Genomic DNA, 23,066 nt, shown 5'->3' on the forward strand with positions numbered 1-23,066 from the left:
TCATTACGTGGCCCGACAGCTAAGCCAGGGCGGGACGTGCTCGCGTGATAAACATCATAAGGGAAAAAGGTCCCTCGGGGGGGCCCATTCCACCCCATAAAGACATTGGTTCCATGTTATGAGTATAAATAAGAGGATCCATGATGCAAAAAGGGCGGAGTGTCTCTGGCTCACCGAGGATAGTAACATTCTTAGGTGGGTTGAAGAGACAGCATAAATACTAACTTGAGTATCCATCCAGGGATAGATCAACTAGGTTGAGGAATTATTGAGATATGAATAGTGCCGTTCTACTTACCGACTAGTTAAATTGGAAGGATATGGTGAACAAAAAGCACGAGAGTTGGCTTGGCGACAGGATCATACAAATAAGCCAAAAAGTGCATGATTCTTTTCTTCACCCTGTAGCTTGACGTCAGAATGACGTTTGATTAGCTGTCAAACTTGCTTCTGACCAATGCCGCCCCCGGGAGACCTCCGTTGAGCTTGTAGCGAAAACAGTCCCCAAGCATGAGACCCTGATACCGACGCAGTGGGCTCGTTGCTCCCGTCTAGCGCTCCAGGGCTGAATCTTTTTCTGCCCACCAAACTCAAAAGTTACCCTTTGTTCTCTGCCAGATCACTCACTTACTGATCACCCATTCATCCCCATGTGTCTTACCATGTTCCATCCAGATAATTCCACCATTCGCTCCAGCTGAAAGGGTCTTTGGCAATGGATCCCCAGGAGGCAAGGAGACTGATCCCGATCCTGCCCGCTCAGCAGACCTCAGGGTACATCTATGGGGAAGACCACTCCCCTGGCCCTTCATCACCACCGCACAGGTTACGGAAGAGAGTCTTGGTCGCCGTGGCTTGCGAGGGATGCCGCCGTAAGAAAGCGAAAGTATGAGGCTTCTCTCTGTTTGAAGAGGAGTAGGAAATACTGATGAGGCTTTTCTTGTAGTGTGACGGCAGAAAGCCGACCTGCAGCCGTTGTTTCTCCAAAAGTGAGGCATGCTCGTACGAAACCCCATCAGTTCCTGTCGCCGTGCAGAAAAAGTACGACATCTTGCTAGTTGAGAATCAGCAGTATCGAGAACTGTTTGACGCCATAAATAAGAAGCCTGAGTGCGAGGCGCAGGAGATTTTCAACCGGCTGAGAAGTTCGGATCAGCCCCTTGCTGTCCTCGAAACTGTGAGACAAGCCGAAGTTCTTCCCCCGAAACCTTCGACGAATACATGGGATTCCGATCCCAGGCTGGCATTTTTCGACCAGAAAGCATTTGAATCGAGTGTTATACAAGTTCCTGCCAAGCCGTGGACAACAGTTGCCGGAGATGGAATCGTATCGGAGCTAATAACGGACTTTTTCACTTGGGATAACTCCTATATGTTTCCCGTGCTCGATAGGATCACGTTTGTGGATGAGATGAGAGCGGGAGATGATACAGAAGTGAAGTGGTGCTCACCCTTGCTAGTGAATGCTATTTGCGCCAAGAGATGTGTGAGTAGCCAGACGACTTCCTCAAGCCATAGCTAAGTAATTGTAGCTGATGGTCGAACGAGGAAAACAATTCGGTGTCATGACAGGCCGCAACCTCTCCGAGTCCTTCCTTGCCGAGGCTAAGAGCCATTTTGAGTCTGAACAAGGCCGACCATCGATACCAACTGTCCAAGGACTACTTCTGATATACCTTACCATGGCAGCAACGGGGAAAGACAGAGCTGGTCTGATCTATCGCCTCACAGCCTATGAGATGCTCAAGCAACTCCGCTTGGAGGCAAGGTATAAGGCAGCAAAGAACAACGTTCCACCTCAGACTCATGATATGATGCTGACATCCAAGACGCTTTGGGGAATATTCCTTCTAGAGAGGTGGGGGCGATCTAATCCAATCATAAGACGTTGTGTTGACCGTGAGTGTTTAGCCGGATAGCTCATTTCTACAACAGGCCCTCTACTATTCCCCCACCTCAAGTCCCTAAGCCCTTCCTCTCCATCCTCACATTCACCCATAAAGGAAATTTGGATGTTCTTGATAGGCCTTGGAAAGATTCTTCTGGTCTTGTTCCTCGGCCACCGGGAGTATTAGCAGCTGCATGCTCATTTTCTGAACTTCTCTACGAGATCATGCAGTATCTCACAACTTCTAGATTCAGACGGGGAAGTGAGGAAGATACTCATGCTAGACGGTTGTTCTTTTCTCGCCTCATACAGCTGAAACATGACATACCTCGCCAGTTGGTCGTGGAGCAGAACCTTACCCCAGTAACGTGTTTCTTAAGGTAAAGACCCAACTTGCTCGAATTTCACTCACTGACAAGACTATAGAATAGACGAAAACCTAATACTATACACACTGCTCCAGGATATGCCTACCAATACACCATTTGGTGTCCCGTACAGTTCGACAGTCAAGGACCTATGTATTCAACACTGTCGCCACGATACAGAGATTATTGGGTCATTCGTCAAGAAGTGGCCTACGAACCTAATGATAGCACACCAACTGTACATATCGATGCAAACACTGGTCCCCATACTCGATGACACCGCGGCACAAGATCTGTTTACAAAAGGTTGTCGGATGGCGCAGTTGTCTTCTGGCAGCGTTAGACTCAGCGGAGTTCTCCTACAAGCGACTCAAGCCTTCATCTGGGCCATGGACAAGTGCATCCCGGAAACTGCACGGCAACATCTCGAAGGGTGGACTCAAGAAACAGTTGAGAAGGACTTGCCAATGAGCTTTGCCTTGCCTCCCCGGGGAGAGGTCAAGGAAGTCCTCACTTCTGATGAAAGCGACCAGGAATGCTCGATATGGAACTTGGGCACCTTGATTGAGAAGTGGGCAATGCTGTCAATGGATGAAAGCAGACCATCGTCGTGACCATAACGAATGAGAAATTCTTGCTCAATGGATGAGAAACGATCTCTGGCTGCGTCATATGCTTGTTCCTCAAGCTAGCATTCCTTCCATCATTTCCGCTTTCGAGCCATACTATTCCGCCGAGTTCAGGAGGAACAAAATCATGCATGATTCTTTATGACTCCTCGTATTCGATGGCAACATGATATGGTGGGGTCACGGGATATAGAGGTTTCGTGATTGCTTCACTTGGAGGCTCAGTCGCAGCACGTGAACAGCATATCAGATGATCTTATCAATTTGGGCGACTACACTGAGCTGCCATCAAACTCCGCTCGAGACATAAAGTTATTTATAGTCCCGTCTTCTGATAATGGTAAATCTCAGCGCTGAACGCTAAGCAATGAGTGGATTTTAGAGTCTTGGCCTAACGTTAGAGGGTCGGTCATCTTACGCGTCCCTAAGGTAATGCCAAGTTGATCACCAGCCACAGGCATATGCTCGTCATGACAAACATGATTCGGCGAATCCGATGCTCAGTGGCTCAGCCCCGGGGTCATTTGGTACATGTCCGAACGCGCCGAGCCACAGCATGCCGATGCATCCGGCTGCCAAGTGGCCGGGAGTGCCGAGACCCGCGCCGCAAACATGTTGGTTCGGGCAACTGCGCCACCTTTGCCCAGAGTGAGATCACATCAGCCAAGAGCAGTAAACCTTGTTGGAGCTGAATGGCTTGATGACGACAGTGTCTACTTAAGTAGAGCTTAACCCCTCACTTTACATGACTGCTCAAAGCTAGAATTACAGTACAACTTCACGAATACACATAAACAACACAAAACAACATGTCAGCTCAAGATTACTACGGCGGCGGTGGAGGCGGCTACGGCCAGCAGCAACAACAAGGTGGTGGTGGTTATGGACAGCAACAAGGCCATGGCCAACAACAACAGGGCTATCCTCAGCAGGTAAGCTATCCACCAAGCTCCAAGCTCCAGTTGCAGTCACTAATAAAGGTTCAATAGCAACAATACTCTCAAGGATCCAACTATGGCTCCAGCCAGCCAAGCTACGACAACCGCGATCAATCGTACGGCCAACACCAAGGTGGACAATACGGCGGCGGACCTGGCCAATACGCCGACGGTGCAGGTGGTCCTGGGGGCCCTGGTGGTCCGGGAGGTCCGGACGGAGAGCGTGGACTAGGTGCTACACTCGCAGGAGGTGGTGCAGCCGGCTGGGCCGCTCACACAGCTGGTAGCGGCCTTCTCGGCAGTCTAGCCAGTGCCGCTGCTGGTGCCATTGGCGCAAACTTCCTTGAACACAAGTTCAAGAAGCACAAGAAGGACAAGAACAAGAAGCATCACCGCGACGGACGACCTCGAGCTTTAACCGGCGAGTCGACTAGCAGTAGTGACTCCGACTCTGGCGATGAGCGACGCCGACGAAAGGACGATGACTTGGCCTACGGAAAGTCCTATGACAACTCCTCCCGACATGGACATGGAGGCGGTTCTCATGGTGGCTCTAGCTCATATGGCGGAGGCGGATATGATGGCCGAGATCAGGGCTACGGCGGTGGTCAGAGCTACGGAGGCCAGGGCAGCTACGGGGGTCAAGGCGGATATGGCCAGCAGGGTTACGGTGGTACCCGGTACTAATAGCCCTATTATGACCCTGGGACGGACGGAAGGACAAGACATTATCTTTTGTAATTGATATGAGCCGGAAGAACATCGACGTTTAACGTTAGACACGAATACAAATACCCTGCAATACTCATATGCTGAACATTTCTGCGACATGCCGGGAGATTGAACAATATTCGATAATTTTGCTCGCGCTTCCAACAGGTGAAAAGTGTCCTTCGGCAATTCGACTCAGCCCCGATTGTGGTGAACTTGCTCTCCCTGCATATGCAGGTCATGAACCAAACCCCGCTAAATGATGTCTTGATCTCCACGTCTGACACAAGAACCTGGTAACAAAGATACGCGTGTAGCATTATCCGAAGTACCGTGCGCGTTAGGACACCTCATTACCGTGACATCAGTTCTAGAGCGATCGTTTCATATGCGTCGTTTGCCAGACTGGATCTTGATCGACTGTAATGACCAAGAATCCTTTTTGTTTCCAGAAGTCGATTGCATTCGGTAAGAAGGGATGTGTATGCAGGTAAAGCTGCTTGATGATGCCAGATTGCCGAGCTGTCTCGACTAGCGTGTCAAACAGCCTGGAAGCTAGCCCTGCGCGACGCCATTCAGGCTCGACGTATAATCTCAGAATCTCGACTACATGCTCAGGTTCGAGAGTGAGATGTGAGAAGCGGCCATCGTAGGCAGCGTAGCCAATTGTCGCAATCAAGCGCCCAGCGGAATAAGCTGTTAGAAACGCGCCTTGGGGACGGTCAAGATATCTGTCCTTGAAGATGGCGAGTTCTTTCTGGGCCATTTGATCGCTGGATGATTGGTCGAGAAACGGGAACATGTCCGCTCGGGCCTTTGTTATCAACTCGACGATGGCGGGGATCTCATCATGCGTCGCTGGCTGAATGGTGATGTTGGACATGTCGTATTTTGGGTGACAAAGTCATCGGATGCCTTGAGTAAATAAAAATCTCACAAAAAATATGGCGCAACGGACTCCACATCTAGAACTAATCGTGCTCGCGAAAAAGAAGCTTATTTTCATTTGTCTAATCTCGCTAAATTGACCTTTCTTATCAATCTATGACCCCATACCTACTTGACGTCTACGTACCAATGTCAGCTTTTCCGATCCCTCTGAACTTTATCATAGTCAAGTCGACACACAACAAGGCTATCCTACGCAAATCTTCCCTATGAGAAAATGTACCATTTCGGTATTTCAACGCATCTTATTTGTGGGTATTAATTCACGTACCACGCTCAACACCTTCACTAGTAATAACCCTAGAGAAATAAGCAGCCCGTCAGCAACAGAAGAGAGTGACTGGATGAGCAACCACTGACAGCACTCTAGTATCAGAGCCTTCTTTTCAACCGCTGCAAGCATGTTCATATTGGGCAATTCTCAGTCGCCAACTGCATACAGCACAGGGTTTCTAGCATCGGCAGTGGTGCAACGCAGCTCAATCATCATTTAGAACAAAGCAGCCTTAATTGTTACATTCTTATTCCCTCGATCTCTAGCATCCCTCGGTTTTCGTGTCAATTTCGCGACTGCACTATTGTTGGAACAAGCCACGGTGTACAGGAAAGGCTCTCTCCGTCTTTCTTTTTCTCTCCTGCTCCTATTGGTCGTAGACACTTGCAGATGACGATGATACTGATTTTCTTACGAATGTATTCTCCGGCCTTGGCCCGTAAGTCACCAATACTGGACTTTTTGCAGCAGTGTTCATTCCGATGCGCGGCAACGAAAACTGGCCCAGTTGTTCAGCGTCCTCGCATTGTTCGGTGAACAATTTGCTCGACAATTTCTTAGTAAGACCTTTACCTGGTACAATCATGTTATCTTTGCGTGCGTTCCGTTAGGCATCATGACAGCAATCGCCGGTGCCATCTGGGTCCAAGGACACAAGTTTCTTAGAGCCTCATCGGTCGTGCTTGCGGGAACAAAACAGCTACGGATATTGAGTATATGTCTTCTACTTCAGCCCAAGTAGATGAACTGTTCAATGGAAGGGGCATCGTGCGCACAATGGGACAGCCCGCAATTGCTCAGCTTATAGTATTCCCTGATAAACTTCTGAAGTAGAAGAAGCGTGCGCAGTATCAAATATGACATACATACCCTCATGTCGGCATCTCAAGAAGACATTCTGCCCAAGGAATTATGGTGTGAAACATACGTTTCTCCCACTTGTACTAACCTGATGTTAGGATATTGCAATGAACTTGATCTAGCAGCACAAAATTGGTTGAAGTCATTCAAGGACACGGAGACTCACAAAAGGGATGTCGAGCAAGCAGAAGACGAACTTGGCCATTCTATCCCAAGAATTGAAATGGCAATCCCATTGCAAAAGAACGATAGGTTTCCCAAGTATTGGGACTCTGTAGAATCCCAAAATGTACAGCTGAATATTGCCACCGAAAATATCTCGCCAAGAAGGAGAATCATTGAACTTCAATTGGCCGCCATTGTTGCAGTTATCCTTCAGGCCTCCCTTCTTGTTATAGCCAGTGTCGTCCCTTACAGTGTTCAGGGCTACTAGTCTCAACCATGGGGACTCCCTTCTACATCGGCGGCTCAGTTCTTCACTTCATTGGCATGCTTGCATGCTCTGTTGCCATTGAACGAAGTACCAATGGGTTCAAATGGCGGCACAGCTTAAGCATCACTAATGACACGCAAACTTCCTCCGGAGTCCGACGTCGATCCATGGTTTGTTTTAAGGAAAGCTTAATCAATCAAATCAGTTTCACGCCTCTCCATCACCAGGCTTCCAATATGACCCCAATTAATTGGTGACTGATTGGAAGGTAATAGTTTTTGCCTCGTAAGATAATGCGCAGCTTTCGTACTTGATAGAACTTAGGGAAAGATTGGAAGAAGCGAGATATATTTGGCTTGGCATCTCTACATTATGCTTTCTCTTGCAAAGAATTTGACGTCGTCGAAGAGTGCCATCATCCCATCTTCCGTAGCAATCCTGGTTGTCTCAAAGCCCTTATACGGCAGAGCCACCCACGGAAATGGTGGTGCGACAAATTGGTAGAAGCCCATTTAATGTTGCTTGCTTGACAGGAAATTAGAGATGCTTGGAGATACTCTTCGGGAACTTGTCTGGGAAACATGCGAGAGCTAGCTTGGAAGCGAAAGAGCTGGACGCAATGACTCCCGTGCACCTTGCAATACGGGGAGATCACACAAAGTGTATTGCTATCATCAAACAGGCTATCCGGCTACAGGAACTTGAAATGCCGACAGACGCTTGGAAACGGAATCCTATTCATCTCGCCGTTCTCAAAGGCAAATACGACTGCTGTAAGGAGCTGGTTTGTGACGAAAAGCTCATGTTCAACCCATAAACTCTCGATATCCACGGAAGATCTCTATTTTCGTACCTTGACGAAGAGAAGGACGAACAAAGATCAATTGGGTGCCTGCTTCTCAAGGTTCACTCGAGACTTTTCCGAGGCAAAGACAACCAATGCCAGTCGGTCTGGCACTATGGGATCGGGTTTCTGCGTGAGGATGCAATAGACATCTTGCAGGATCAGCATTTATCAACCATCAACGCCAGCAATGACCCAAGCGAGACCCCGTTCCACGTGGCAGTCAAACATGAGAGCGAGAAGATTGTCAGCTTTTTGCTGAAACTTGGCGCGAGAACAGATAGAGTGCGGCTAAAGAATAGTCTCCGTTGATATCCGCCTGCTCCCGTGGCGAGGCGAATATGGTCTATACGACGCTCGATTCCAACAAGCAGGTCACCAGAGAGGTAGAAAAAGAGGAAAAGTCTCCTTTACACTATGTGATTGAGTGCAAAAGCTGCAACGACGAAGATCAGAAAAAGACCGTAAAATGGCTTGTGCCAGCTTTGAAAAGCGGCGACATCGACGTCGAAGACCAGCGGGGTTGGACGCCGCTACATGTTGCGTGTCCGAACTCCAAGAGCTCTATTGTTTCGATTCTTATGGATCAAGGAGTGGATCCGAGCGCAAAAGACGGCAAAGGGGACAATGCCCTTCATCACGTAGTAGGACTTTGGCCGCCAGTCAGTGGATCAACCTTCACCTGGAAAGAAGAAGTTGCCGACAAGGTTTCAAACGGCTCACCTGATTGTATTAGTGGTGTAAATGATGAGGGGCATACACCGTTGCTCTCAGCACTGATGTAAGGTGAAGCACGGCTAATGTCTTTCTTTCTCCAAATGGTGCTGATCCTCGAGTCACAACTGAGAATGCATTTCAAACGCCGTTCTTATGGGCTTATGAGCATGGTGGGCCATTCGCATTCATTTCAATGGTACTAGAAATGGCAGAAAATCAAGATAGTAAAATTGATCTTAATCAAGGAGATGCAATACTTGATCGGTCATCCTTGGCGTGGGCGTGCAATTGAAACTGTGCCGAGGTCGTCAAGTTATTGCTCGAGACTCGCAAGTCAGTCCAACTTCAAAACAGGCTAGATCTCAACAAGGCAGTAACATGCTACAGCAATTATACACCACTTCATATCGTTCTGATGGAGAAGAATTACGGAATTCTGGTGTTGCTGCTTGATGATCCTAGGATCATGCGTGGGCTGGGCGCAACAAAACGTTATGATCTTAACCTTTTAGAATTCACTTTTGAGAGTTCCAATCAAAAATGTTTGACCGCGTTGCTTCAGCACCATCATGCGAAGTCTGTTGTGTTTCATGACTGGCTGGGAACGAATGGTTCAGAAACACGCCAGTTTGGTCGACATCGTCGAACTCTGGGAAGAATGGGAGCCCGCTATCCTTGATCCGAAACATAAGGTGCAGTATCTTATCCATAGGTTAGCTAAAGCTGGTCGAAAAGAGAAGATTGAAGCACTGCGCCGAAGTGGTATAGATGTACATGAGCAGTCATCGGAGTAGGCAGACTTTTTGATGGGTTGTTCAGCATGCGGGAAAACGAGCACGGGACTTTTTTAGCCATCATAGAACTCATTCCGATACGGGTTTTTTGAGAAAGTGGGTTTTGAATGCTCTTCACATTCTTGCAAAGTGACAACATCAAGCTCAATGTAATATATTCTCATGAAGGCAAAGCAAACTGCAAACAGAGTCATGTCTCGTCCGGATCCACCAATGCCTGGTAGCCGACAAGGCCCAAAAGTTGATATTGGGCAAACGCCGAGTTCAGCCTTGAAGGCCATCAGCTATCATTGCATTGACAAGCTGAACATGTCGATTGGCGCTTGTCTCGCTCCACTCATTATCGTAGTTGAGTCCATATGGCCAAATATGTCCTCCGCCACAGTTGATACGAACACCAGCACCATCCCAAGACTGAAGTAGAGGGGTCGCCGTGCGCCAGTCATTCGCAGCACACTTCCTGTCAAAAGCCGCAGTCTGGCCAATTCCAAGAGTGTGAGAGATCTCATGTAAAGCGGTGCGCTCGCTCATATAAGATCGGTTGGAGCCGAAGCGAAGACTACCATTGAAGTTGGCGTCGGCAGTTGGAACGCCGGGAACATAGGAGACGCGGATGGTCTTGGTGGCTCCGCCCAAACGGTTATATCGCGCTGCTGCAAGGCGCATGGCATTTTCAATGCGGCTGTAGGCATCCGCTTGGTCGGCTGATGGGTTGGAGACCTTCTCAAGGGACCAGGTGATGGCGGCGGAGGTGGCAGAAACGCATGCCACGAGGGCAGTGAACATAGTACAAAACCGCATGACGAGTGTTGGTGAGAATGAATACCGTAGTGGTGAGCACACCTTGTGGAAATGTCGATACTCAAGGCTCTAAATACCTCTATAGCATACCGCTACTATATCAGCTTCCATAATCTGCATTATTCCGTCGATCAGCTTGACCCTTATCATTTCAAGGTTTCATTCTATCGGCTCACATGGCCACTTTTGTAAAACGATACGGAGTATCTTCATCCGATTATCCTGTTCGAAACATATCTAAAGCCCACAATTGGGCAGGATGCTGCTCAGATCACTTTAGCGATGAAACCCTGCGAGGCTTGCTAGGATCTTGAAGCGACCGAATCCCAGCCCAGGGGAATGTTTTGACAGAAACAACTCTAATCGCAAGGCTTATGAGCTTAACAGTGACTTTTTGTACATTCTCAATAAGATCTCTTAGAGTACTTGAAATGCCAATACTTAACTCTCAATGGCAAGATAATAATGTACCGATCTTTAGTAGGCGGGAAGATCAAAGACAAGCTGGTGTCCCCTCACCAACAAGTCACCGACGATCACTTCAGTAAGCGGAAGGTGTGATGGCATCGCGACTTGGTCTCGAATGCCAAGACGATGGACGGAATACGTTGGGAAAATGGAACAATTACAGGCGAGGGGAGACTAGGTCACCGGGTTAGTAGGACTTATCCATTGGTGGAACAACAGCGTGGCTAGTGTATCATTGAAACTAATCATCCAGCATGCCGTGTTTCACGCCTGAATCCATCCTACCAGAGACAAAAGGGACAAACAGTGCCATAAGCACGAGATAGATGCTGTAGATTGGCAAGACCAAAGAGAACTTATCAGCTAAGATATCGTTCTTGTTTGACGACCATGGAAGGAAACTATACAGCAAATCCGTTCCTAGTGCATTCGTCGATCAACGTCTTGGCACCGACGATCTGCTCAACCTTGCCATTCCCCGCCCACTTGACAAGCTTCGACCTGCCCACTTGTGCCTGTGTTGCCGGCCATCCATCCTTTTCCAAGCCGTGAACAGGGTCGCTGGCGAACCTGAGATAAAGGTCTTGCATTCTCTCACTGACCTTTCTCTCGAATTTGGTTGATGGGCCCTCAGTTTCATGGGTACCAAAGATCAGAGGCAATTCAGCAGTATGGTACGCGCCTAGCCAAGGAAGAGGGGAAATGTTCGTGAAGTTACCTGCATAAAGATACTGGAAAGTTCTGGCACCTGCTTCGGATCTCATGCGGTTCTCTTTGAGGGTAGTGCATTGGAGATTGAGACCAAATCCATTCGCAATGGGCTTGAGGTTGGTCGGTATTTCTGTAGCTGTTTTGTAGCCTGAGAAATTAAAGGGAATAACGGCAGCTCCTTCGTTCGTGTTGGTTCCAGTCAAGAGAGGAATGTTTGCTGGAAACTTGGATGAACCTGAAGTGATTCTTTCAGTGTAGTTGGTGAAAGCAGTGACATTGTCAGGAATAAGTGAGAAGCTGAGGCCATCATCAGCAGCACCTCCTTGGCCGAGTTCTGCTTGGAAATACTCCTTGAGCTTGTTCTCAGGAACGTCTCTCATACACTGGAGCTCTTTTTTCGGGGACAGGTTTCCGCAACCTAGATGTCTTGCGGCGATAGAAAAGGTGGTGTGATTTCTGGCATCACCCAAACTTCCCTCAATCGCTAAGGTCTTGTTGCGTGGTTGTCGGCGATGCGTTGACAATGGTGTAGGCAATTGGCATGATATCTTATATACACGTTCCGTACCAACAAGGCATTTCCTCACGCAGAATCCCCTAATCGAATAAGTCACCCTATCAGCTCCAGGGTCTTTTAACTCCGATAGAACCAAGTATCATCGGTGCTTATATCCGCCTCGCATGTTGATCAGGCACCAGAGTACAGGGAAAGTCATGTCGTTTAGAGCTAAAACGGCTTAATCCTAGGTTCATTATTAATCATGATTTATAATAACAAATATTCTATAAATTAAGTCCTTCTAAGTCAATTCTATAAGCGCCGGACAATTTGCGTTGTCCAAAGTCCGACAGTCAGCTTACTACTAGTTAGTCTAGCTACCGAAAGGCCGGCTGAACAATTGAATTCGGTAGCCCCAGTAGATCTTTCCTATGCCTTATAGTCTGAAGCACTCTGAAGCATAGTAGCAGGCCATTATTCCGCCTTGATGCTAGTTTGTTGATGGCCAATGTTGCTGATCGTCTGGGGCAGCAGTCGAAGCAACAGAAACAGCGTATCTGGATAGCATAGTAGATTTCAGTATTGCTTTTACTTGCTCCGAAGTTGCTTAGTTCATATCAGTTTCGGCTTGTCGGAAATGCTCTTAACGCGAATGACGATCTGAAGTTTGGTTCCGTGCCTCGACCAAGCCAGTTGAGTCGCGCTGTTCCATGACCTGTGACTTTCCTGCTGAGTCTTATGGTCGGTTATCCATATGATCCCGGTCACGTAGAAGTTCTCTCAACTGTTCCAAAGCCTTTGTAACGGTGGCTTTCCTAACAGCATCGCGATCCCCTGGAAAGTAGAACGGCCCAAACGCTCTGTCCTGGCCAGCCCTCGAGATTCCAATAATCACCGTCCCGGGTGCTTTTCCTTCCTCCGTACCAGGTCCTGCCACACCCGTCGTGCTAATCCCCCATGTCGTTGGCGTATCGAGCGTCGTGATACTGCGAGCGCCAGCGGCCATCTGTTCCGCGACTTCCCCATTGACAGCGCCGTGCTTCGTGATGATAGATTGACTAACTCCGAGTATGTTGACCTTTATGCCTGTGCTGTAGGAAACTATGCCGCCGCGACAGACAGAACTTGCGCCTTCGACTGCTGTGAGGGCAGCCATGATACTGCCGCCTGTTAAGGACTCGGCGACACCGACAGTTTCTTTCTCCTCCTCGAGAAGACGTATTACATCTTTGGCGATGTCGGAGATGGTTTCTGAGCTTCGTTCCACGTGTTTCAGCTTTGACATATTGGCGTTTCGTTTGAGGTTGGTTGATGTTGGATCTGAAAACCTTATTCGATAGCTTCGATGAATAGATCAGAGACGCCCTGCGGGTGAACTCACACATGCGAAAGGAAACTTTCACACTTCGGAGGAATATTAGAGGTGTGATGGGCAAATTTGAAGAAAGTCTATGATGGTCTTATGACGTCCTATTGAGCAATTTTGACGACATCAATTATATATCCAGCATTGACAATGACTCGTGTAAAACTACGGTCTCACTCCTTACAGTGAATAGAGAGTCTCAAGGCTTTTGCTTGCAGAAGGTCTCGGTGAATGGGAGAGGCGGGACATTCCTTGATTCCTGTGAGCCCTTGGCCGAACATCTGTGATTCGACATCTGAAGTAGAAGTCTTCCGATTAATAGACAAGAATCTTTAAGGCCAGAACGTGTCATATTGTGCCTGTTGTATCTCACTAACGATAATGCTTTTAATCCATGGACTTTGCATATGCAACCGCCAACTCCGTTGAATGTAGCGCTCTATCAACAACGCCTTCAAAATGCGATCCTTCCGCTATGTCACTATTTCTTGAACTTTTTCTGGATCTCTTCCTCAGTGAAGCGACGAGTCTTCGTCTCCAACATAGCAGCACGCTCATCTAAGGACATGGCGATCTGCTCACCCATTGGTACCAAGCACCTGGCCAGAGTCTTGTAATCCTTCATCATCAATCGAACGGTGACCATCATGTAGTCAATGTCGTGGAATACAAGGGCGTGCTGTGATGCATAGGTGTGTTTCGTCTTCTGGAAAGAAACAGGGTGCTCGCGCCAGTGGCGAAGGGGGTTGAGATGGTGAGAGGTGTGATAACCGTCGTTGTAGCAGAAGCGGTTGCTCTGTTGATAGTTAGCGCGAGTATTATGGTGATCATGTGGGTTCAAACTTACAGCAACATCAATCAGCGTAATACTGGATCGGTAATCAGAGTCGGGATCAACATCGTCAACAAAAGCATGTTGACCCCAATTACCCGCCATCAAGCCGAGACGAAGGAGAAGCAGCGGCATAAGGAAGACACAGAAGGTGGCGTTTCTGTGTAGGTTGAACATGGTGATAAGGAAAGCATAGTTGGAAAACTCCCAGAATCCGGCCTTCAAGCCAGTCATGACCTTGCCATTTCGGATGAAGTAGATGGGGAGATCAGCCCAGACGAGGAAGAAGAATCGGCCGACATAGTGAAGGAAGTGAAGGAGGCTGTCTCGCTGGTATCGGATAGTCGATGACAGATCGTTAGGCCCATTGCCCTCAACGTGATGATGCTTGACGTGGTGATAGAAATAAGAGTTCCAAGTATGTCCCATCAAAGGATCAAGGATGTACGGAAACAGATGATCAAAGATGGCAAATTTCTTGTCCAAAACGCCTCTCATGTGAATATGCTGGTGCATCAGCAAAGTATACGCTCCCATATAAGAGAACTGCATAACGAAGTGAAGGATACCATGAATCCATGTGAAATTCGTGAACAAAAAGATGGCGCTGGGAATCGTGGTTGAGAAGTAAAGAAGCAGATGCGTAAGCATAATGACATCAGTCTCAACCCTTACAACAGACCGCGCAAGGCGAATATAGGGTCTCAGCACGGTCTTCTCCAGGAAGAGCGGTAGCTTGATCTGATCAATGTCCCAATTGGTCGTGACGCTTGGTTCAAAGTGCGCATCTTTGGGGTCGTTCATTGCCTGGAGATGACGAAGCAGTTCTTCATCGCGGGCTACTGAGCTGTTAATTGGCTGGATGTTAGATAGGCATGGGGTGATACGAACCGGCGGGTGCTGAGGCTGAGGTCTCGGCATTGCTCGATGATGAATCCTTTATGTCTTGGCGGAGACCTTCGAGGATCAGCGCATCAGCTTTTGTCAGCTGAGGATGGAAGACGATGGTGTCCTCCATGTTGGCTGTGTGGCAAATGGGCGGAACAGAGAATATCGTGGTGTGTTGCTACAAAGCAGCAGATTGAAAGTCGATCGTAGCGTCCGGATGGGGGACTAAAGCTTCAATCGAAATCCAGGGTCCTCAGCTGATAGATGTTCTTGCAAGACCCAGAGTTAAGATCGCGAGAAACAGAAAAGTCACCCCTAAATCTGAAGCAGAACAACCAATGGCAACATTCCAGGTAAGAAAATCAGTGGAGAAAGGAATCTCGCTTCTATCCCTTTTTGGTCCACCGCTCAGTTCTTGGGCAATCTCGGAAATAGCCAAGATGTTCCCGTCCCGTCTAGGCCATCTGGCTTTGACCGGGGGTAAAAGGAGGTTGTAAATTGAGATTTCGCCAATGGCTGCCACTGGCAATAGGGAATAATGCGACGAAGGAGCTCAAGGGTCCAAGATTTAGTCAGAGTTGGAGGTGAGAGTTTGACAGTGTTGCAATGTCGATATTTCCGGGTGCGTGAATGTTGCCTCAGAGCCCGATTGGGTAACGCTTCCTTTTCACTGACTCAATTGAAACATCGTATGATTTTTTGGGGTAGAAGTTTTTATGGTGAAAAAGAATCTCGTGTCCTCGTTATCTGTGTTTGCAGCCTAAAGTTTAACCTTGTGGCCAGCATCCAGCCTCGTCGTAAGTATGTATGATCTTGGTCAATTCCGCCCACGCTGAAAATAGAGCATAAGCAAAGTGAGACAAAATACGAGCCAGGTGAGTTATTTGAAGTTGAGCTCTGTGGTTAAGAACTTAACTATATCACCATACAAAACTTAGCAAAATACAAGCTTTGACACAAAGGTTGGTGGTTTGGCTCAGCCAATTGATGTGTTGAACAGAAATGGTCGAGAAACGTTGACTGAAGCTTTAACGTTACTCGCTGCGACACGCTTGGCTACCATGCGCGACCCTCCAGAATTGGACAATGGCTTCTTGGTCTTGTAAACCAAAGCTACAGGGCACTTGCAGGAAGCTTGTGATGATGAAGCGACAACCCGACCATGGCGCGGCTCAATCAGTGAATAAATATGACCGATGGCTGTTGAATAAGAATTGTTTTAGGGCGTGTTGATCACTGGTAGGCCAGCGGGTTCTGCTGGTAGACGTAAACGGCACGCTGACCAGAAGTTATTCCTGTCAAGCCTGTCAACAGGCGGTCGTTACGGACCCGGCCAGAGACTGGAAAAGTAATTTTTTGCTGATGTTTGAGTCTTTCCAATTCATTAAGTCTATCTAGTCGAGTTTGTGTGTCGTAACATGTCATAGGCTTCAGTGAGCCGTCGTCTAATATCTCCCTGCCAAATGCCCGTGTCCTATGCAGATAAAACCCCGTATCCCTAAAAGTATTATTGAGAAGTGAAATGTTCATAATGACCCCGATTCAATCCAATGCCGATTCGATGAGCCGTCTGTTTAGCAGCTGTACTCGATGTACACACCATTCTTGTCGCCCTGCTCGAGGAACACCTTCGTGTTGCCGTTGGGGTTTCGCAGCGCAGCCTTGAGGTAGACGGTGCTCTTGCAGTCGATGTTACCAACAATATGGGTCTGCGCGGGCAAGTCATCCCAGTTGGTGAAATCAGCAGCGCCGACAGACTCCCCGGCAGTGTCAAACTCCTTCGCGGTATTGTACGTGATGGCCTTGCCGGGGAAGCCAGAGAGCTGCTTGAACTCGGTCAAGGCATCTCCACCCTTGACGATGAAGAGACGCTCAGGCTGCTCACCCTGCGCCCATCCAAGAGTGCACTTCTTAGCTTCGGCTGGAATGCCCGTGAAGACAAGGAGCTGTTCGATCTGCGATGCGTTGTTGTACGTTGCAACGTTGAAGCCGACGGACTTTTTCGCAACGTCGGGCGAGCCGGGGAATACGCTGTACAGGGCTGTTGGCTCCTGGCGGGCTGCTTTTCCAGTGGAGGGGCAGTTGCCACTTGCGCGGGGTAGTGCTGTAGGTACAGCACCAGCGACAGCCAAAAGGCAAGTCAGCGCAGTGAATGTGTTGGCGAGGAAAGACATTTTGCAGGTATCGACGTGAGGTAAGGTAGAGTTGAGGTGGCTCTGGAATGCAGACTGGAGCTCGGAACCGGTGGGAAGAATTAAGCATATTTATGAATCATAATTCCCAACCTCCGATCAACCGTGCATCTCAATCCCCCAAGAGCCAAGAGTTGGTCCTGTTGATCAGTGCTGCTGATTCGTGGCACAAGCAGGGATCGGGTGCAACTACAGCGAATCGTAAATCGGTGGCGGAGGCTTCTGTGTTTATGCGTACGATGCAGTAACAGCGCACCAAGAGGCCTAAAAATGGGGACCTCTCAGTAATCAGGCGGTCGGGGAAGGGGGCTGCGTCATGCTTAACACGTACAATATTTCCAATATTGGTCGCTTTTTTTGGGCCTTGAGGGCATAGCCGTGTGCAACAGTAAGCAATGGCTGAATGAATCGTGAGAGTTCACGGCAGGGAGCTGAGATGTGAGCTCACGTCAAGCTGCAGGTGTCTGAAACAGCAAAACCCCGCAGAGTTGCATCAGTTCGAAGGCTGGCCAACTTTGTAATCTTGTGGCCCGATGAAAACAATGTAGACAAAACACGGCAATCAACCATAATATTCCGTGGTCCAACGCTCATCGGCATTTATTGGATCTGCTGACAGCCCGGCCGCATGACGTACTGCTCGTAAACACAAGCCATGGACTCCAACCTACCCATGAATATTGACACAACACAAAGACAGCCCGCACTTGAGGCTTGGCAAACAAACAAAGTTCATCAGAGGCGTCGACGATGTCCACAGTAAACAAGGCCTTTCTGTCCTAGCCTTCATAAGCATTATCACAACTCCACGTGACATCGAACTCCGCTACAGTGGCTGCTCACAGTCATCATCTTCCGTAGTATAGTGGTCAGTATGCAAGCTTGTCACGCTTGAGACCCGGGTTCAATTCCCGGCGGGAGAGTTCCAGCCGCCTGTGAATACAGGCATATTTCTTTTGTCTGTTTGCTCAGATTAATTGATGTTTTTTTGGTGGCATTGTGACCTGCAATGCAATGATACTGAGTCGAAATGAAACTTGGTTTTAATGTTTTGTACTCCGTACTAACAGATAGCACGCCACTTTGGCTCTTATCTGATAAGCTTCTACCTGGATAAATTTTTTACTTCCACCATTTGCGAGGTTACCCTGTAATTAGCAGTTGTTGCTCATGCTCGCACGGGAAATGAAATGTTTCTATACCTGGCTATTATTCCAATTCCTCAAGACTAGCTTCTCGGTTGCTGCAGAACTCTTCCACTGCCTGCTTGTTATTATGTCCAGTTATCCATTTTATTCCTCGTCACCAGTGTAGTGGCAGACCTCCAGTTATTGTCCTTTCTGCACTGAGCCAAAGCTTAACGCTTGCCTTTACTTGTAAACCATGGGTTCGACTCCTCAACTGTTTAACGAACGCAATTGGCCTCTCTTATACCAAGCTTAACATTTGCAAGATTGTTCAGCACGGAAGATTGACCTAAGGGTCAACTCCATTGTCAGCGTGGTTCCTTGCTGCGTATATAGACCCAAATTTAAAGATCCCTAACAAGACAACGTGGCCGAGTGGTTAAGGCGATGCCCTGCTATCTCTTCCGAGACATCATAGGCATTGTGTTCGCACGCGTAGGTTCGAATCCTGCCGTTGTCGTTTTGTTTTTGACTTCTGGCCATCTCGTTGCTCTTTTGCTCAGTCAAAACAAATCGCATAAATTGTCGCGTTGTTGTGTTGTCGTGGTTGTAACGCCTCTGCATGTCGCGGCGCTGACACGTTGACGATTTAGCTGTAACGTTGACCAAAAGTCGATTTAATTCTGTAATCCAAAGTCTATCTCAATAATTTTATTTATTTTTTTATCCTTCGCCCATCCTTTTGCTCTTTTGTTCAGTAGAAACAAATTGCATGCATTTTCGCGTTATCCTGTCGTCGTGGTTGTAAGTTGTACAGTCTCCATCCGCTCTTACCGATTGCGTGGCATTGACGCGTTGGCGATTCAGCTGTGACTTTGGCTAAGAATTAATTAAATTCTATAATCTATAGTCTATATTTATGCTTCTTTTGAGAATTCAAATACCTCGTCTTCCCTCCACCAACCTCTATCATACAGCCACAGACCAAGTCCTTCAACAGTCCCTTTACTCTCTGCATGTCCCTCCTTCAAAAAGCCCATGCACTTCTGTACCTCTTCTTTATCATCCTGCTTGTTCATAACGGTGTAGTGACCTCTCCATTTCTCTCGTCTATCTTGATCGCTCAGAAAGGGCTCCCATTTGTCCCTCAATTCACTTCGTATGCTTAATGCCCTCTTCTGACCGGCATAGAGCTTGATGCCAACGCCCTTCCCCATTTCGTAAACGTCCTGATTTCCGACACCAATTGAGAATCTCGCTGTTCGAGCTGCGATGTCCGCAATATCTGCCTTGACCTCTGGCAGTTTGGAACCAGGTAACGCGTGGAATAGAGTGATATGGGCGTCGACCTTGAGCAACCTTGGAGGAAACCATTGCCTTCGCAGTGCAGTCATTTTATCATGGTGTCGCTTGTCGGTAAGAAGCGTCAGGATGTAGAGCTTTTCCTCGTCATTTGACCCCTTGGGAACATGAGCCTCGCGACGTTGGTGCTGGATATCGCTGGTCTGGTGCAACTCTGCTGTGCTTGTTTGTGACAACGGACTACGCCTTGCAATGGGATGCGTTGCAGGGACGGTTGTGACTGTCATTGCGGATTGGCCGAGGCTTCTCAAAGTGCAAGAATATCGAGATAACCCCATTTGTATAAACAAGACTTGGGAAATTCTGTTTAAATATGTTTCATGTGAAAATCCAGCACGCGAAAGTCCTGGTATGAGGTGTTGACGTCAACGATCTAAACCAGGGAAACCTAGCGTGCTCTTTGCAGCTTTCATATTCCTGGCAGATCTCCTTGACGCGGAGAGTTACCATCTAATTAGAAGAATGTTTTTGAGGTCGAATAAGTATGTATCACGATTAGATAGTTTCGCAAATGGCTGAATGCATTATTCTCTGGAATAGTGATTGCTTGTTACTTAGAATATAGAGCTATCTGTAGGGCGCCAATTGGTTGTCTGGTTAACTTAGGAACTTTTGATTGAACCGAGATATCAATAAATTCTTGCGATGATGTGCTCTGACGCTTCTTTGTTCTAGAGTCTTGCTGGCAAGGTCCATCTGCAAAGCCTCGAAAGCCGTGCCGGTGTGACACAGGGTCGCAATCATGAGAATGTCGTCATAAATCCCGCCAATCACGGATTGAGCTATTTTTGACTCATGCTTGTCAGATAATAGTTTTCGGAAACCCATCTTCGCTCTGTCCAAAACAAGCTAGCTTTGCGCTGTTCTGGTATTTATCGCAACTGACCCAATGAACAAGAGAAATGGGTCTTGTAGACGGGACCATGACCCATCGTAGGGGCTTCAGGGCTGAATGGCATGGGTGCACCTGCCCAAAACGGGTGGACTTTTGGTTGGACTGGTTACTCGATAGCGAGCTGTCACGATGCTCATTATTCCCTTCTCTTCAGTACAAGTAGTATCATCTGTCACTATCTGCGTAGTAGGAAGCCTCTTCCAGCAGTCAGCCAACATGCCTCAATCAGTATGGCTAGTAACAGCTACTACTTCGGGCCTCGGTGCCGCAGTGGTGCAAAATCTCACCACGAGAGGTGATAAGGTCATCGCAACGGGGAGAGGGGCAACGGAACGTCTCAAGCATTTGCAGTCTGACAATGTGTTTCTTCTTGATCTTGATGCCACTGCGCCTCGAGCTGAGATCACCGAGAAAATAAAAGAAGCATGGGATGTTTGGGGTCGTATCGATGTTCTTTTGAACAATGCTGGCATTTCGGCACCTAAGAGTATTGAGGAGGCAGAGTAGGTCACCTAACCTGGCATTGGAGGTAGATACTAACCGTCTCGCAGCGACGACTTTGTGCGTAACGTTTTCGACGTCAACCTCTTTGGAACGTTACATGTCACTCAAGCTATCCTGCCTTACTTCAGAGCCCAAAAGAGCGGCACCATCGCCTTCATTGGAGCTGGCGTGGGTTGGGGGCCGTTGCCATTCTTAGGCCACTACGCCGCTTCTAAGGCTGCCCTGGGTGCCTTTGTTGAATGCTTGGCTAAAGAGGTGCGCCGCTTCAACATTCGATGCATCATCTTTGAACCTGGTGGCTTCCCGTCTCAGCTGGGTCAACCTCGCCAAGGCTCAGTCGAAGGCTTTGGGAAGTACAAGCCCGCTATAGATGCCTATAATCCCGGGTTTGAGGAGTTGATGGACGTGTTCATTTCGGATATTGGTCCGAATGTACCTGGTGATATCAGCAAGCTTTCAGAGCGCATCGTGGATTGCGTTAAGGTTGAAGGCGCCAGTGCTGGAAGGCCGGAGCCGGTGAGAGTCATTCTCGGAAGTGATGCATTGAGGTTGATAGAGCAGAAGTGCAAGGAGCAACTTGAGCTTGCGAGCAGTTGTGAGGACGTCAGTCTCAGTACGGATCGAGATGAACATGACCACGTTGCAAGTAAGGGAATGCTACGTTTTGCATCAATTCTATAGTCTATAAGCGAACACAATGGTCTTTATGCTAGGTTCTGTAGACCTTTCCAGCAGAGCACTGCGGAGGCACTTCATCTCAAACAGCTCCTGGGACCTATCGAGGCTCTAACATCATGCTCGCGGTAATCAGGAAATGCCCATCGAGTGCATCGATGAAGGTGATTTTGGAGCTCTGCATCGAAGAAGGTCCTTGCATGTCAAGCTGTAGGCCATCGGCAAGAATGATCGCGTGTCGAATTCCCATCTCATCCCCGATCCATCTCAGAGTCTTGGATATGTACTTTCTGGTTGCGCCATCAACAATGGTGCAGCGAGCAAGGGCATACATAGGATGGAGAAGTAGTAGGCCCCCAACCAGTCGGTCTGAGTGGACAAAGGGATTCCCGGCGTTTGCTTGTTGAATGTAGGTCACAACATCTTGATATAGATGGAATGGGATGGACGCCTTGATCCCCGCAGCCAGGTCATCAATTCGTTCTTTATATAGAGGAACAAGCTCATATTGCCCAAGGGAATTGGCAATATGTATGAGATGGTCAAGATAGATGACATGTATCGAACGCCAGGAGTTCCATGCAGCTGCGAGATAAACTGTTGAGAAAATTTAGCTTCAAACTCATGTAAATGTGGTCGGAGCTTAAGCTCACTATCGAAGTATTTCTCAACTGGGCCGGTACAATAGAACGTAGCTTCATCTGATATTGCTGGATCTATCCAGACTTCACCGACCACTTCTGGGTTCCAGCTAGGGGGCCGGTCATAAGCCCAGTATGTAATCTCGTCATCAATCGCCAATAAGTCTCTTTGAAGCTCTAAAAGCTCCAACGCGGGAGGAGAGGGACCAGAGAGCAGCTTCTCCGCTCGACTTGTCAGAGGCGACATCTGGATGATAATGTCATCTAGAGATCGACGATAAGTATCATCAAGAGGAGGGCACAGAATACCAGTGCCTGTTTGCTGAGTCTGAGGATATAGATGTAAGCATGGATTTGTCCTTGATAGATAACGAAATACATACCATGGTGCCTTTTGTGACAAGACGCATTCCGGGAGAATATATGCTGACTTTCGATTCTGGTGCTGAGTACGTAATGCCTTTTGAAAGGATGGACGCGAGCCCTCGAACATGAACTAGATGCTTGGCCGGAGAGGCATTGTCACTTGCTACAAGCTAATACTGGTTAACGAAAAATTATCGCATGGCTGGTAGGAATTAACCTCGTATAAACCCAATAGGACTGCGGTGAAGAAGTGCTCTAGAGATGGACTCGTAGCTTGCTGCGACAAATCTATAGTGTAATCAACCAAGACCTGTCCATACTGTCTCCGAACCAA

The 23,066-nt window shown here is 48.1% G+C and overlaps 11 protein-coding genes across 11 annotated transcripts; 3 read left to right on the plus strand and 8 right to left on the minus strand.

Annotated features, from left to right (window-relative positions):
• Positions 1-782: 782 nt before the first annotated feature.
• FSUBG_9205 (pathway-specific regulatory nit-4) lies at positions 783-2,870 on the plus strand (the record flags this gene model as incomplete). Its single annotated transcript, XM_036687693.1, has 5 exons — positions 783-915; positions 1,020-1,486; positions 1,533-1,858; positions 1,936-2,268; positions 2,315-2,870. The coding sequence occupies 5 exons, from the start codon at positions 783-785 to the stop codon at positions 2,868-2,870; spliced, it is 1,815 nt and encodes a 604-aa protein (XP_036535261.1).
• Positions 2,871-3,694: 824 nt separating this feature from the next.
• Positions 3,695-4,510, plus strand: FSUBG_9206 (nitrogen starvation-induced glutamine rich; the record flags this gene model as incomplete). The annotated part of the gene is made up of 2 exons (XM_036687694.1): positions 3,695-3,817; positions 3,875-4,510. The coding sequence occupies 2 exons, from the start codon at positions 3,695-3,697 to the stop codon at positions 4,508-4,510; spliced, it is 759 nt and encodes a 252-aa protein (XP_036535262.1).
• Positions 4,511-4,904: 394 nt separating this feature from the next.
• On the minus strand, positions 4,905-5,417 carry FSUBG_9207 (GNAT family acetyltransferase; the record flags this gene model as incomplete). Its single annotated transcript, XM_036687695.1, has 1 exon — positions 4,905-5,417. One exon carries the CDS (start codon positions 5,415-5,417, stop codon positions 4,905-4,907), a length of 513 nt encoding a protein of 170 aa, XP_036535263.1.
• Positions 5,418-9,669: 4,252 nt separating this feature from the next.
• On the minus strand, positions 9,670-10,206 carry FSUBG_9208 (ricin b lectin; the record flags this gene model as incomplete). The annotated part of the gene is made up of 1 exon (XM_036687696.1): positions 9,670-10,206. The coding sequence occupies one exon, from the start codon at positions 10,204-10,206 to the stop codon at positions 9,670-9,672; it is 537 nt and encodes a 178-aa protein (XP_036535264.1).
• An 869-nt stretch (positions 10,207-11,075) lies between these two features.
• Positions 11,076-11,765, minus strand: FSUBG_9209 (triacylglycerol lipase V precursor; the record flags this gene model as incomplete). The annotated part of the gene is made up of 1 exon (XM_036687697.1): positions 11,076-11,765. The coding sequence occupies one exon, from the start codon at positions 11,763-11,765 to the stop codon at positions 11,076-11,078; it is 690 nt and encodes a 229-aa protein (XP_036535265.1).
• Positions 11,766-12,620: 855 nt separating this feature from the next.
• Positions 12,621-13,169, minus strand: FSUBG_9210 (competence damage-inducible; the record flags this gene model as incomplete). Its single annotated transcript, XM_036687699.1, has 1 exon — positions 12,621-13,169. The coding sequence occupies one exon, from the start codon at positions 13,167-13,169 to the stop codon at positions 12,621-12,623; it is 549 nt and encodes a 182-aa protein (XP_036535266.1).
• Positions 13,170-13,731: 562 nt separating this feature from the next.
• FSUBG_9211 (acylamide-delta3(E)-desaturase) lies at positions 13,732-15,100 on the minus strand (the record flags this gene model as incomplete). Its single annotated transcript, XM_036687700.1, has 3 exons — positions 13,732-14,046; positions 14,098-14,921; positions 14,974-15,100. The coding sequence occupies 3 exons, from the start codon at positions 15,098-15,100 to the stop codon at positions 13,732-13,734; spliced, it is 1,266 nt and encodes a 421-aa protein (XP_036535267.1).
• A 1,444-nt stretch (positions 15,101-16,544) lies between these two features.
• Positions 16,545-17,144, minus strand: FSUBG_9212 (uncharacterized protein; the record flags this gene model as incomplete). The annotated part of the gene is made up of 1 exon (XM_036687701.1): positions 16,545-17,144. One exon carries the CDS (start codon positions 17,142-17,144, stop codon positions 16,545-16,547), a length of 600 nt encoding a protein of 199 aa, XP_036535268.1.
• Positions 17,145-19,206: 2,062 nt separating this feature from the next.
• Positions 19,207-19,878, minus strand: FSUBG_9213 (uncharacterized protein; the record flags this gene model as incomplete). Its single annotated transcript, XM_036687702.1, has 1 exon — positions 19,207-19,878. The coding sequence occupies one exon, from the start codon at positions 19,876-19,878 to the stop codon at positions 19,207-19,209; it is 672 nt and encodes a 223-aa protein (XP_036535269.1).
• A 797-nt stretch (positions 19,879-20,675) lies between these two features.
• On the plus strand, positions 20,676-21,731 carry FSUBG_9214 (uncharacterized protein; the record flags this gene model as incomplete). Its single annotated transcript, XM_036687703.1, has 2 exons — positions 20,676-21,049; positions 21,098-21,731. The coding sequence occupies 2 exons, from the start codon at positions 20,676-20,678 to the stop codon at positions 21,729-21,731; spliced, it is 1,008 nt and encodes a 335-aa protein (XP_036535270.1).
• A 94-nt stretch (positions 21,732-21,825) lies between these two features.
• Positions 21,826-22,776, minus strand: FSUBG_9215 (uncharacterized protein; the record flags this gene model as incomplete). The annotated part of the gene is made up of 3 exons (XM_036687704.1): positions 21,826-22,322; positions 22,379-22,694; positions 22,750-22,776. The coding sequence occupies 3 exons, from the start codon at positions 22,774-22,776 to the stop codon at positions 21,826-21,828; spliced, it is 840 nt and encodes a 279-aa protein (XP_036535271.1).
• Between the last annotated feature and the right edge of the window lie 290 nt (positions 22,777-23,066).

This window comes from Fusarium subglutinans (assembly GCF_013396075.1).
Source record: "Fusarium subglutinans strain NRRL 66333 chromosome Unknown NRRL66333_c0000138, whole genome shotgun sequence".
NCBI classification, from domain to species: Eukaryota; Fungi; Ascomycota; class Sordariomycetes; order Hypocreales; family Nectriaceae; genus Fusarium; species Fusarium subglutinans.